The sequence below is a fragment of the Vombatus ursinus genome, unplaced genomic scaffold, assembly GCF_900497805.2.
Source record: "Vombatus ursinus unplaced genomic scaffold, bare-nosed wombat genome assembly UNPS02009573.1, whole genome shotgun sequence".
NCBI classification, from domain to species: Eukaryota; Metazoa; Chordata; class Mammalia; order Diprotodontia; family Vombatidae; genus Vombatus; species Vombatus ursinus.
In genome coordinates this window covers 18,789,097-18,802,090 of record NW_020949351.1, presented here as the reverse complement: position 1 = coordinate 18,802,090, position 12,994 = coordinate 18,789,097, and the positions used below count along the sequence as shown (strand labels likewise).

The window sequence follows — 12,994 nt, the reverse complement described above, 5'->3', positions numbered from 1 at the left end:
CCGGATTCTGATACCTAACTGTGTGAGTCTAAAGCAATTCACTTATGCATTGAGTGTCTCAGTTTCTTCTTCTGGAAAATAAAGGGATTCAACTATATGATCTCAAGGGTGCTCTCTAATTCTAAGATGTTATGATCCATAAGTATAAAGAAAACTAAGTGCCATTCAAGATTCAAGGAGGAAAGAATTATAACTGAGAAGATTACTGTGAAGGCATCATGAAGGAGATACCATCTAGTCTGAAAGGACAGGGAGGATTTTTTTCCAGATGGACATTCAGACTTTGAGTGCTTACTCACTAGGGATCTCCCTACACCAATGAAATTACAGGTCCAGTAAAAATAATAATAATAATAAATAAATAAATAAATAAATAAAGACATAGAGCTTAAAGGGCTTTAGAGACCATTTAATCTAATCTTTTTATTTTATAGATGAAGAAACTGATTCCCAGAGAGGATAGTGACTTGCACGCGCTGACACAGGTGGTGAGTGGCAGAGCTAGCCTTCAAATCCAAATGCTGAATATCTGGCAGGTGATGAATATTCAGTTTGGCAGTACAGCAGCATAGGTAGTGTAAAATAAGGCTAAAAATAAGGAAAGATGCATACAGATTACCTAAAATGAAAAGAAATACAAATTATCTACTTCACAGGACTATTGTAAGGTTCAAATGAGGTAATGTATATAATGTGCTTTAGAAACTTTAAAGCATTATATAAATGTAATTTGTAATTACATGGATATAGAAAGAAAAAAACAGTTAACATGCATCTTGTCCTCTTGTGTACTGAGATTGAGATACTCAAGCTTAGGAGACTTCAGAATTTTTTCTAAGTAAGAGGTATTTTGCATTTCTTTCACTAAATTACCTGGTGGGTATTTTGATGCTCTTCCAGGTCCATGTTCTAAATATTTGGAATGATCTGGGATTTCTTAGGTTTTAATTTACTTAATCCTTTCCCCTATAAATAGAACAACAGCTGAATTCTTTTATAAATAAATTATATATACTTGAAATTGTATTGAAATCAGAAAAGTAAATAGATTGACATGAAATACTTCAATTACTAGCAACCCCATGTCCACTGGTGTTCTTTCAGAAATCTTTTTAGCCCTCATTAGTTTCTATATATGTAATGTATGTCTGACAATTTGTATATAACAAACATTCTAAAAAATATTATCAAGAATACATAGGACCAAAAAAAGTGTGTTGTCACATAGTGAAAGGAAGATATAATAAATGGAGAGGCCTCATGGTATAGTGGTACTTCAAGATACTGGGGGGGGGGAGCTAGGTAGCACAGTGGATAGAGCACCGGCCCTGAAGTCAGGAGGACCTGAGTTCAAATCTGGCCTCAGACCAAACACTTACTAGCTGTGTTACCCTAGGCAAGTCACTTAACCCCAAATTGCCTAAAAATAAAAATAAAAAAAAAAAAAGATACTGGGGTTGGGGGGAAAGCCTCCAACCCATGGTGTAAATGCTCTACGAAGGAAAATATGGATGAGTGATACAGGATAAGATGTGGGGAGATTGTGATTTGCATTTACGGAAGTGAGTACTCATACCAATGAAATCATGAAGTCAAAAAAGTAGTATGAGTACTACTCTTGAGTTACAGAATAAATAAAAACATGGGTTATAGAACATGGAACAATCATTCAACTTCACTTTTTCGTACCTTCCTCTGGATCTATGAGATTGAAAATGGTACAATTTCAAGTAACTAAGTTTCAATTACAGATGTGAAATGATACATAAACCAACTTCATTATTATATCACAATTACCCTACCACATGTAAATGTTTAAATATTTCTGTTTGTAAGTTTGTTTTGGCTATAGGTTTTTACTATATCTGCTAGGTATCTTCACAACACTACCATATACAACTAAATGCTGATTGTCTACGTGATAGGTACCTACACTACTTTTTTACAAAGATTAAAAAGTCACCTTTCAATTGGAATTACTGCAAATATAATTTTTTTCTTACCTGATCAACTGAAGAGTTGAATAGTCCATGATGAATGGCAATATTGCTGTCATTTAAAGTTTCTGAAGATTTTTGGTAAAATTTCCTTTTTGACCTAGGAGCTGTTCTGTTGGACACTAATCGGCAAATATTTAAATCTACTTCTTTAGTTGGATTCACTGACTGTTGTCGTGGTAGCTGGGAATTCTCTATTTCTGTGTCTGACTCAAAAATTTGGAACTGTCTTTTCCTTTGTAGTAATACATGGTCATTCTCCAAAACTTGTATAGGATGCTGACTTGCTAGATTTTTTTTCTTTTGGATGTTTGTGACATTTCTAATTAAATATGAATTGTTATCTGACAACCGAAATACTGAATCATCAAAAAACTGGGGCTTATGTCCACTTAAATTCACATGTGATGATGTGCACTTAGGCAGATAAAAATTTGACTTTGTATAAAGATCTTGTGGAGGTGTAAAAGTCCTTGGATTTACATTTCCAGTATGTGTTGCAGATATATTATTTTTAGTTCTTTTTTTCTCAGATTGTCCCAAATCCAATTTGTTAACTTGGGTCACACAAGATTTACTTGCAAATATCTTTGATTCTATACCAATATCCTGCTTTTTCTTCTGGTTAACAGACTTTGAGATATTTTCATTCATTTGCATCAATCTACCTTTAAAAATTGGTATGATTTTAGTGGTACTTTTATTTTGGTAATCAAGAATTACATCTTGAACTTGAATGTTTCTGCTTTTGTCCCTGGATGCTTCAAAACGTAGCTGTGATTCCCCACCACAAGTGCCTTTATTTTTATCGTCTGGCTGAAGATTAAGACTTGAAAAAATTCTTGGCTTTGGCTGGCTGGTTAAAAGCTCCATCTTGTGGTCAAATGCCATAGTAGCTGATAATGGACTCTGAACCAAGGTAGGTTTTATGGAAGGGACCTGAGTCAGAGAATCCCTAAACATATTTTTGGCAGTTAGATTAGGAGTCTTGACTTTGTTTCCCTGAAAGCAGAAATTATCAAAATAAATAAAATAAAATAAAGTCTTTAATAGAGAAGAAACAAGAGGTGTTAAACAAGAGTCCAAAGTAATGTAGGAGAGAGAAAAATAATCCAATAGGAAATAACAGATGACCTTTTAAAAAGTGAGTAGATCATTATTTTCTTTCTATATAATATGTAGGTAATATTCTCTTAGAGAATATTTTACTATACAAATAATATGCTATAGGAATAGCTAAGTCAATGGATGTAGTAGAAAGATGATTGGGCTGAGAGTCAGGAGATCTAGATTTTAACCTTTGACACTAACTCACTCTATGCCCTTGGGCAAGTCATTTAACTCTCCAGGACTTCAGTTTCCTCATATGTAAAATAAAATTCCAGGTTCCATTAATCATTCATAAAAATTACTGTCACAAGCCAACTATTCATTTACCTCAGAACATGCCCTCCTTCTTCCTTTCCATTTATCTAAAGTCCAGTCTTTCTTTAAGTCCCAATTTCCCTATGACATCTCCTCCAGTTACCCAATACCATGATAATCTCTCTATCCTTCAAAATCTCATAGAGCTGTCTGTATCATTCATTTGACATTTAGTACATGCTACAATGAATTGTTACTTATTTTTTAGTTATATATCTCATCTTTATAAATAGCATGTAATTTCTTTGGGGTCAATAACCATATCTTTGTTTCCCTAGTTGTTGGTGATGATAAAAGCTTTGGGGAAAAAGTTACTGTAGTAGGATGACATTACACAATAGGTCTTCATTAAGACACTTTGTGAAAGGCTGTACCTTATTTTATGCAATAGATATATTCTTTAAAAGTTTGTATAAATCAAATCTAACTTAAAAATTACTACAACTCATTTAATCATTTGTAATCTCATTGTAACCTGAGTAATTACTTCCTAATTTATCTGTTTGCTAAGTTTTTATTTTTCATGTAATTTCATAAAGCAGGTTCTCCCTATAGTTATTGTATTTTTTTCTTTAAACCAGTTTACACTACCAAAAAATTTCAGTTAGTATTTTATGTAGCAGCTAGAAAGTAATAAATCACATTTATAAGATGTTTAAAGATGAATAAAGACATTTCTTCATAATTACCCTGTGAAGTAAATAGTTTATATATGATTATAGCAATTTTATAGTTAAAGAAATTTTAGTTCAGAGAAGTTAAATGATTTGTCCAAGCTTATATATTTAGCAAAGGATGTGGCAAAGCAAAGATTCAAGCAGATCTTAATTAGTAAGCAGCTTCATGCATACTTCTCAAATAATCAAGATGAGAAAAATCACTATAAAATTTACTCAATTTTTCCCTCATTTCTAATCTCCTTATTCTACCTTCTCATCTTGAGTGTTTCTGGAGACTCAATATAAAATGTTGTATAAACTTCTGTTCTCTACAAGGCACAATGTCAAAATTCTTGGCAAATCTAGACATTACATGGTTTCTTATTCTTTTGAATAATACAAAGACCAGGAATTTATCAAATGTATTAGGAAAAGAAACCTAAAAGTATGTTTAGGCAGATAAGGTAGTACTAAAAACATGAACAAAATTTTTGTTTGTGGGTTCCAGATTTGATAACCTAGTAGCTGAAGGAATGACAGAAAAAAAAGTATTAGCTGTTTCAAAGGTGTCAGCAGGTAGATTTAAAATGATAATTTTCTTTGGTAAGTGGTAGAATACATCTAACAACCTCACAATGTCAATATTATGCTTGCAGTTATCTAATCAGTTTAGTCATCCTGACAATCGTACTGTGTGTGACCTTGTAGTACTAATTGCCTTGTTAGAGCCTGCTAAAATGGACAAGTGATTTAAACTCATTATCATTGAATCACTTTTTAAATATTGATGTGACATAGAGATGTAATCTCAACATTAGGGAGAGCCACACAAATAATTTACATCATGTTTTTCTGTCTAAACTATGTCCATTCCATACTTTTTCTATGTCTATGTCCATTCCATAATATATATGGCCTGCAGTGATGTTGTACTTATAAGGTACCCAAAGCACATATACCACGAAAAGAATTTCCAATAGCTTATGACTTCTGGTCTCAAAGTTATTATTTACTTATTATTTAAATTGTAAAACACATCCAACATGCCAAAGACCTCCAGGCCCATATACAAAATTTATACAAGCCTACAAAAAGGACCTATGAAAACAGCAGATGAGATCCTAAATAATTCAACAAAAGGGGGCAATTAGCTCTAGGATGCCTTTTAGACAAACCTTTCCCTATAACTTCACAGTAAACTAAGCTTTTTGAAGTCATGACCTAACAAAGATATGTCTGTAATGTTCTACACAGGGTTTGGTATATAGTAGGTCCTTAATAAATACTTGTTGATTGATTATTCTGAAAAGGTATTAGTCTAGTCTCCTAATTATGGTCAGAGAATCATTGCCCGAAGTATGTAGCTGACTTCATTTTCTAGAATTATACATGTATTTTAGGTGACCTCTAAAATGACAACAAATCATATATAAGAATCAAAACATTAAACTGTACTCTGAATGGATAGTTAAAAAGGACTGACACAAGAGTGGGAGTTTTTATGAAAGTTTGGCCATGGTCAAGATAATAATAACAACAGATGTTTATATTGCACTTTGAAGTCTTTAAGGCACTTTATGTATATATTAACTAATTTGAGATTTAATATGGATATTATTATCTCTGTCTTACAGATAAAGAAGCTGATGCTTAGAATCAGTTAATTGACTTTTCTATGGTCACACAACTAGCAAGACAAGTTATTTAACTTAGATTTTGCTGACTCCAAGTCCAGCACTCCAGCTGCTCTGTCATGCTGAATAGTTTGGTTGGGCATTTTTGCTGAGGGAGAGACAGAGACAGAGACAGAGACAGAGACAGTGAGACAGACAGAGAGAAAGAGAGAGAGAGAGAGAGAGAGAGAGAGAGTAATCCACTAATTGGGTCATGTGCATGGTTCTATTTAAATTATGGGTGGTAGTGCTTTTTTTTTTAACTGTAGGGTTTTTAACCCTTTCTAGGCATGCTGGTTTATATTCTTCGACTCTGAAGGGACTAGTGAAGTATAATGAAAAGAGCGTTAGACTAGGAGTCAAACGACTTAATTTCTAGTCTCAGTTCTAACATTAACCAGCTGGGGAACCTCAGATCAGGTTATTTAACTTTCTGGGCTTCATCTTTCTCCTCTGCTAAGTGGAAATAATACCTCCTCTCCCTGCTTTACAGATTTCATAAGGATCAAATGAGATAACGAATCTTGTCGTAAGAATTTATGGAACCAGAAAAGCCATCCCTGGCTCCTCTGTCTAGTGTCCTTAGGAGAATCATTTAACAGATCAGGTGAAAATCAGGTCAGCAGTTGTCAGATATTTACTATGTTTTCCTTATTCTTTTTTCTGTTATTTTCAGGGAACTCTGTTACTACAGAAATAGTATAGTGGCTATAAGCAGATGCTTGTATTATCTTTTATCAGAAATACTTCCATGGAGTCATAATTTCATCAATATGGGCAGCCCTGTCACTGATTCAGATTATCAGATAGTCACACTTTTTCCTCTTGAGCAATCCTTGTCCATGCCTTTCCATAATTTCTCCATTCAACATCGACTCAACATACTGGAGGCCTTCTTTTTTGTTTTGTTTTTTGTTTTCTTTTTGAAATTCATGGACACCAGGACAGAGGCAGAAAAGTAGCATAGTAAATAGAGCATTGGACCTGTAGTTAGATAGACCTGAGTTCAAATTCTCCCTCAGATAGGATCACTAACTGTTGGACCATGGATAAATCATCTAAACATTGTCTGCTTCAGTTTCCTCATCTGTAAAATGGGGCTAGTAATAACATCTGCCTCCCAGGATTGTTGATGGGATAAAATAATATTTGTAAAGCACTTTGCAAATCTCAATGTGCTATTACTAATAATATTAGCTAATTACTAACAATAGCACATTAGTTAATAGTACTAGTAGTAGTCCTCAGAGTTGTAGTCAAAGTCGTTGTCATCATCACAAGAGTAGATGGTCTTGTCTCATAAAGTCACAAAAGCCAATTGTTAAATTTTCAATGTGAGCATTTACACCGCAGATATCAACAAATGATACAAATCAGGGTTTGAAGTGTTATTTTGTTGACTGTCTGGACTGGAGAAAGTCATGCAGGAAATGTTAGTAATGCAGATTAAACTTTAAAGTGTGTCAGGTGTATTTTTTTTTTGGAGAGCTGGTTGTTAAACATTCACCAGCACACCCCTGTAGTACTCCTACTACTCAGGCTATCCATGTGATATTCTTTACTCTCACTGTATCACTGGCCTACCTCTTTTTCTGGTCATACAAATTCTTATTTTCCTTTTATGTCATTTCTTACATGCAATTCACTGTTGTTAGTGTATTGTATCCTATTTACTTATCATGCATCTTGTCATTGATCTTTTGACTACCTACATTTATGGTTACTCTTTATCCTCTGGGTTTTTTGGTGCTAGGTTTTTTGTGGAATAGTAGTTTTAGGGCTTTGCTGCTCTATGGACTTAGAATGGGAATGACATGTACTATTTCATTAATCTAAAGTAAACCAAAAGTTAGTGTAGTCATTTCTAGAAGACAATTAAAAACAGAGCTGAAATATACTTTTTGTCTGCTTTGGTAGACTAATTATGAGTCACCTGAAGACTTTTTATGGTTCTTATCCATATTTTTCCATGTGTTCATTTTTGCTTCAAGGATGACTTCACTTTGAAGATAGAATCTGATTCAATTATAATATTTTCAAGGTGGGGACAAATAGGAGAAAGACAATATATTATTTTATCTTTGCACCATCAACAATTCTTCCTAGTTATTCCTTTTCTCATACTTTTTAAGGCAATTATAGTTTCCTTCTACAAATAGCCTTAAAAATCAAACAACTACCAAAAGAACTAGGATATTATGAAAAGATGTGTCAATAGGCTTTACAAACTAAACAGATTCAACCAGTGGTCATCCTAGAATCATCAAAAGAATGCTAGGTACACTCTAGGTAAATATTTTCAAACTAAAACATATTTTATCCTGTATGATTTGACTATTCAGGTCTAGGAAGTGTTTGGTCACTATCTTCTTACCTGTAAAGAAGGTTTGGTGAGTTCTTGAGTGTAGTAGCATGGCTTACTTGTCATCTTTATTGGAAAACCACATATATGAGGGAGTTTGGATTTCAGATCAGGAAGAAAGCTTTTCAATACACTTTCCACATCAACCCTTGGAAAAAACTGTACAGGTTGGCTTCTGATGCAACTAAGAGGGTACTTGAACAATGTTAAAGATTAAACATCGATTTTTTCATTATATTTAATACATATGAAGTTGTAATTCTTTGGTATCATTATCATTTTATTGTAAGCTTCTAGTTCCTTTTTCTTATCTTATATTTTATACCTACTGTATATGCCTATTATAAACACACAGGTGCACACACATAACATACACATTATTTGTCCCATTAGAATGTAAGCTCCTTGTAGAACCAAAACAATTTATAAACAGACTACAACACTACAAACGAAAACAAATTTGAAAATTTAAGAACTCTGATCAATGTAATGACCAGTCATGACTCTGGAAGACTGATGATGAAGCATGCTTCCCACCTCTTGGTGGAGAGGTAATGCACAATGGTACAAACTTGGACATATATTTTTTCAGATGTGACCAACACAACACAAATTTGTTTTGCTTAGTTACACATATTTGTTAAAAGGAAGAACTTTTATGGAGGTGAGAGAGAGAATGTAGAGGGAAGTGGGAAATAGTGATAGTGATACAAAAAAAAATGAAAGAAAAGAACATCATTGAAACATACGAAACATACACAGAAAAGAAAAGAAAGGATTTTAAAATGGGACATAGACAAGAAGGAAAGTATTGATACTACCATGTTAAAGTTATGTATACTCTTAAAAAAAGCTATGAATGGTGAATTTACAGCTTTATAAAAATATTTTTTTTCTCTTTTGTATATGGAAAATTTGTGTTTGTTGTTATTTGTTAAGTTTATCTTGAAATATATATGAATGTTTTAAAAGAATCTAAGTCCCTAAGGTCAAGGACTGTTTTTTTTTTCCTTTGTATCCCCAGTACATAATAAGTAATAAATGCATGGTATTTGATAAAATGTCAAATCTTAAAAATACACACATGCATTATTAAATTCCATTATTCCATATATACTTGTTATATATTTTTAAGAGTTGAAAAACACACCTTTTTGTAGGCAATCCTGTTATTCAATATTTAACAAGCCATCGAAATATAACTATTCCTCCCTCTAGCACCTCAAACTCTACATGTCCCAAACTAAACTTGTCATTTTTCCTCCCTGACTTGTACTTCCTACTTCCTTATTTTTTTTATTTCCCTTCCATTTGCCTAAGTTGTGAACCTCAGAATCAACATTAACTTTTCACCTTCTCTTATTAAGCACATGCAGTTACTAAGTCTCATTAATTTTAATCATTCCTTAGTTTTCTTTGGACTTCAAAACCACGCCCCTATGCTGGGTCCCTTCATCTCTCCACCACCTTGTTTTTCAGTTGCCTTTTGTGTGTTGTCTTCCCCTATTAGTGTAAGTTGCTCAAGGGCAGGAACTATCTTTCTTGCTTGTATTTGTATCCCTAGCACTTGGCACAGAGGCTGGCACTGTGTGCCACAGGTTCAGTGGCCTTAGCACATAGTAAACAACAAATGCTTGTTTCCTTCCTTGTTTCCTCCTTCCTACAAAATCTACTACATCCATCTTATCATCCTCAGCCTTAGATTACTCCATCTACTTCTTTTATTTCTCTTGAGAAGCTGAAAGAAGCTGGTGTCTCATAAGCGAGCTGACTGGATACGCTGTAAATTCATGTTGTCCAACTTGAGTTGGATCATTGTTACAGCAAGAAAGTCCTTTTGTTCCTCCCTAATTGATTACTCATCTCATACCCCACAGAAGCTATTCCACACCTTCTTTTCCCTCCTCAAGACCTTAACAAATTTTCTTCCTCCTCCATCTCTCTCTCTCAGTTAACGACTGAAAAAAAAATTACCTTTACTTTATTGAAAAAAAATTGAGGCCATTCAACATGAGCTCCCTCTTCTCCCATTCTTTTCATTTCAAAACATCATCTCCTACTCTCTCCTCCTTTCTTTCAGTCTTTAACAAAGTGGCCATTCTCCTTGCCAAGGCTTTACATATACACTTGACCTCCCATCTTCTTCAGCAGACTGCATCCTCAGTTGTTTTCTCTCTTAATTCTTCAGCCTCTCCTTACAAGGCAGAATAGGGGAAGGCAATAAAGCAACAAGACAACAAGCATTTATTAAGCACTAACTTACCCAGGTGGGGCAGCTAGGCGGGGCAGTGGATAGAGTGCCACACTTGGGGGTCATGAAGACTCTTCTTCCTGAGTTCAAATATGACCTCAAATACTTACTAGCTATGTGACCCTGGGCAAGTCACTTAACCTTGTTTGCCTCAGTTTCCTCATCTATAAAATGAACTGGAAAAAGAAATGCCAAAGCACTTCAGTATCTTTGCCAAGAAATCCCTAAATGCGGTTTTCTTGACCCTTCTGATAAAGAGCCAGACACAGCTGAAATGGCTGAACAACAACAACAACAACAACTTACCAAAACACTGGACTAAGCACTGCGGATTTGAATATAAGCAAAAGGAAAGACAATCACCAGCCTCAAGGAGCTTATGATTGATGGCTGGTTAGTTGTTGTCCTTCCTTCTCAAAGAGGAACAGAATGATATCACTATGTTGGAGCCAAGGTATAATGTGTTCAACCGTGGGTGACCAGACCAATATGAGCTCATAAGGCTCTATCACGGGTCAGGCACAAATAGTCCATGTGAACATTTGCAGTGGAAGCGGTTCAGATTTGTGCATCTCACATTTCTGCTTTGCTCCTTCTGTACCCCATGTCTCACAATCAATTCCAAAGTTCTTCAGAGAGGTTGTGCGAGTGTCCTTGTATTGCTTCTTCTGACCTTCATGTGAGCAATTGCCTTGTGTGGGTTCTTTGTAAAGCAATCTTTCAGGAAAATATACATTTGGCATTTGAACCATGTGGCCAGACCATTGGAGTTGTGCCCTTTGCAGTAGAGTTTGAATGCTTGGCAGTTCAGCTAGAGAAAGGGCCTTGGTGTCTGGTACCTTATCTTGCCAGGTGATCTTCAGAATCTTCCCAAGACAATTCAAATGGAAGTGATTCAGTTTTCTGGCATAGTATTGGTAGACTGTTCAGGTTTCACAGAAATACAAAAATGAGGCCAACACAATAGCTCTGCAGACCTTCACTTTGATAGGCAGTCTAATACCTTTTCTCTCCCACATTTTCTTTCAGAGCCTCCCAAACACTGAGCTAGCTCTGGCAATGCATGTGTCAACCTCTACATGTACATCCCTATACCACATCTATGTATACAACCCTGGAAAGTATACTGCCAAGGTAAGCGAACTTATCCATGGTATTCAAAGTTTCTCCATTTTCTGTAACTAATAGTCCCACGTATGGATGCTGTGGTGCTGGCTAATGGAGAATCTGTGTTTTCTTCGTGCTAATTGTTATGCCAAAAATTAACACAAGCAGCAGACAACTGATCCATAGTTTGTTGCATCTCAACCTCAGAGGCTGCATTGAATGCACAATCATCTGCAAACAAAAAGTCTCCTCTGTAAGATTGTCCTCCCTATCATTCCTACTTCCTCACTAATCTTCAATCTCTCCCTATCTACTGGCTCCTTCCGTACTGTTTACAAATATGCCCATGTCTCTTTCATCATCAAAAAATCCTCACTTGTTCCATCCATTCCCAATAGCTATCACTCTATATCTCTCCTGCCTTTAAAGGCTAAACTTGAGAATGCTGTCTTTAGTCAATACCTGTACTTCTTTTCCTTTCACTCTCTTCATGATTGCAGTCTGGTTTCCAACCTCATCATTTAACTGAAAATACTAACACCAAGGTTACCAATGATCTTTCAATGGCTTTTCTTAATCCCCATCCTTCTGGACCTCTTTGAAGTCTTTGACACTGTTCATCACACCCTTCTTCATACTTTCTTCTCTTTAGGTTTTTGAGACACTGCTCTATCCTAGTTCTCTCCTACCCATCTCAATCTCTTTTGCTCCTTTGCTCATCTGGGTCAGGCCTGCAAATAATGAGTATCCCCCAAGACTCTATCCTGAACCTATTTCTCTTCTTCCTCATACTATACTTATTGATCTCATCAGTTCTCATGGATTCAATTATCATCTCTAGGCTGATGATTTTTTAGATAAAAATAATATGTACAAACCTGAACTTATCTTTCCTCCCAACCCCTCCCTGTTTCTGAACTTTCCTATTGGCATAGAAGGCACCACTGTGATCCCAAGCACCTAGATTCCCAACCTAGGTGTCATCCTGAATTCATCAGTCTCTCACTGCAATCCATTCAATATTGCCAAATCCTATCTATTTTACCTTTACATCTCTCATATACTCCCCCTTCTTCCCTCTGACACTGAAACCTCATCCCAGCCTTGTGTCTCTCCACTACAATCCATCCTCCATTTAGTTATCAAAATGGTCTTCCTCAAGTGAAGTTCTGACTATATCAACTCCCTCCCCCTATTCAATCAACTCCACTGGCTCCCTATTACCTCTAGGATCACACACAAAATCCCGTTTGGCTTTTAAAGCCCCTTATTACTGGCTCCTTCCCACTTTTCCAGTCTTCTTACCCCTTATTCTTTACCATGTACTCTGTGATCTAGTGACAGTGGCCAAGATATCTTGGCTGTGCCTGGCACAAGACACTCTATCTCTTTACTCTGGGTATTTTCACTGTCTGTTCCCCATATCCCCATATCTTCTCCCTCATCACCATCTCCTGGCTTCCCTGGCTTTCTTCAAGCCTCAGCTAAAGTTCCACCTTCTACAAGAAGCCTTTTCCAGT

The 12,994-nt window shown here is 35.5% G+C and overlaps 1 protein-coding gene across 1 annotated transcript in view; it reads right to left on the bottom strand.

The window, feature by feature from the left end:
• Positions 1–468: 468 nt before the first annotated feature.
• The window catches only part of CUNH18orf63 (chromosome unknown C18orf63 homolog), a 47,716-nt gene continuing 35,190 nt past the window's right edge, over positions 469–12,994 (bottom strand). The window contains exons 11-14 of the mRNA XM_027852420.1: positions 8,129–8,312; positions 2,004–2,999; positions 874–966; positions 469–588 (exon numbers count right to left, since the gene is read on the bottom strand). Of these exons, the coding sequence (XP_027708221.1) occupies positions 910–966; positions 2,004–2,999; positions 8,129–8,312 (1,237 nt within the window). The 3' untranslated portion in view covers positions 469–588; positions 874–909. The remainder of the gene's footprint in view (positions 589–873; positions 967–2,003; positions 3,000–8,128; positions 8,313–12,994) is intronic.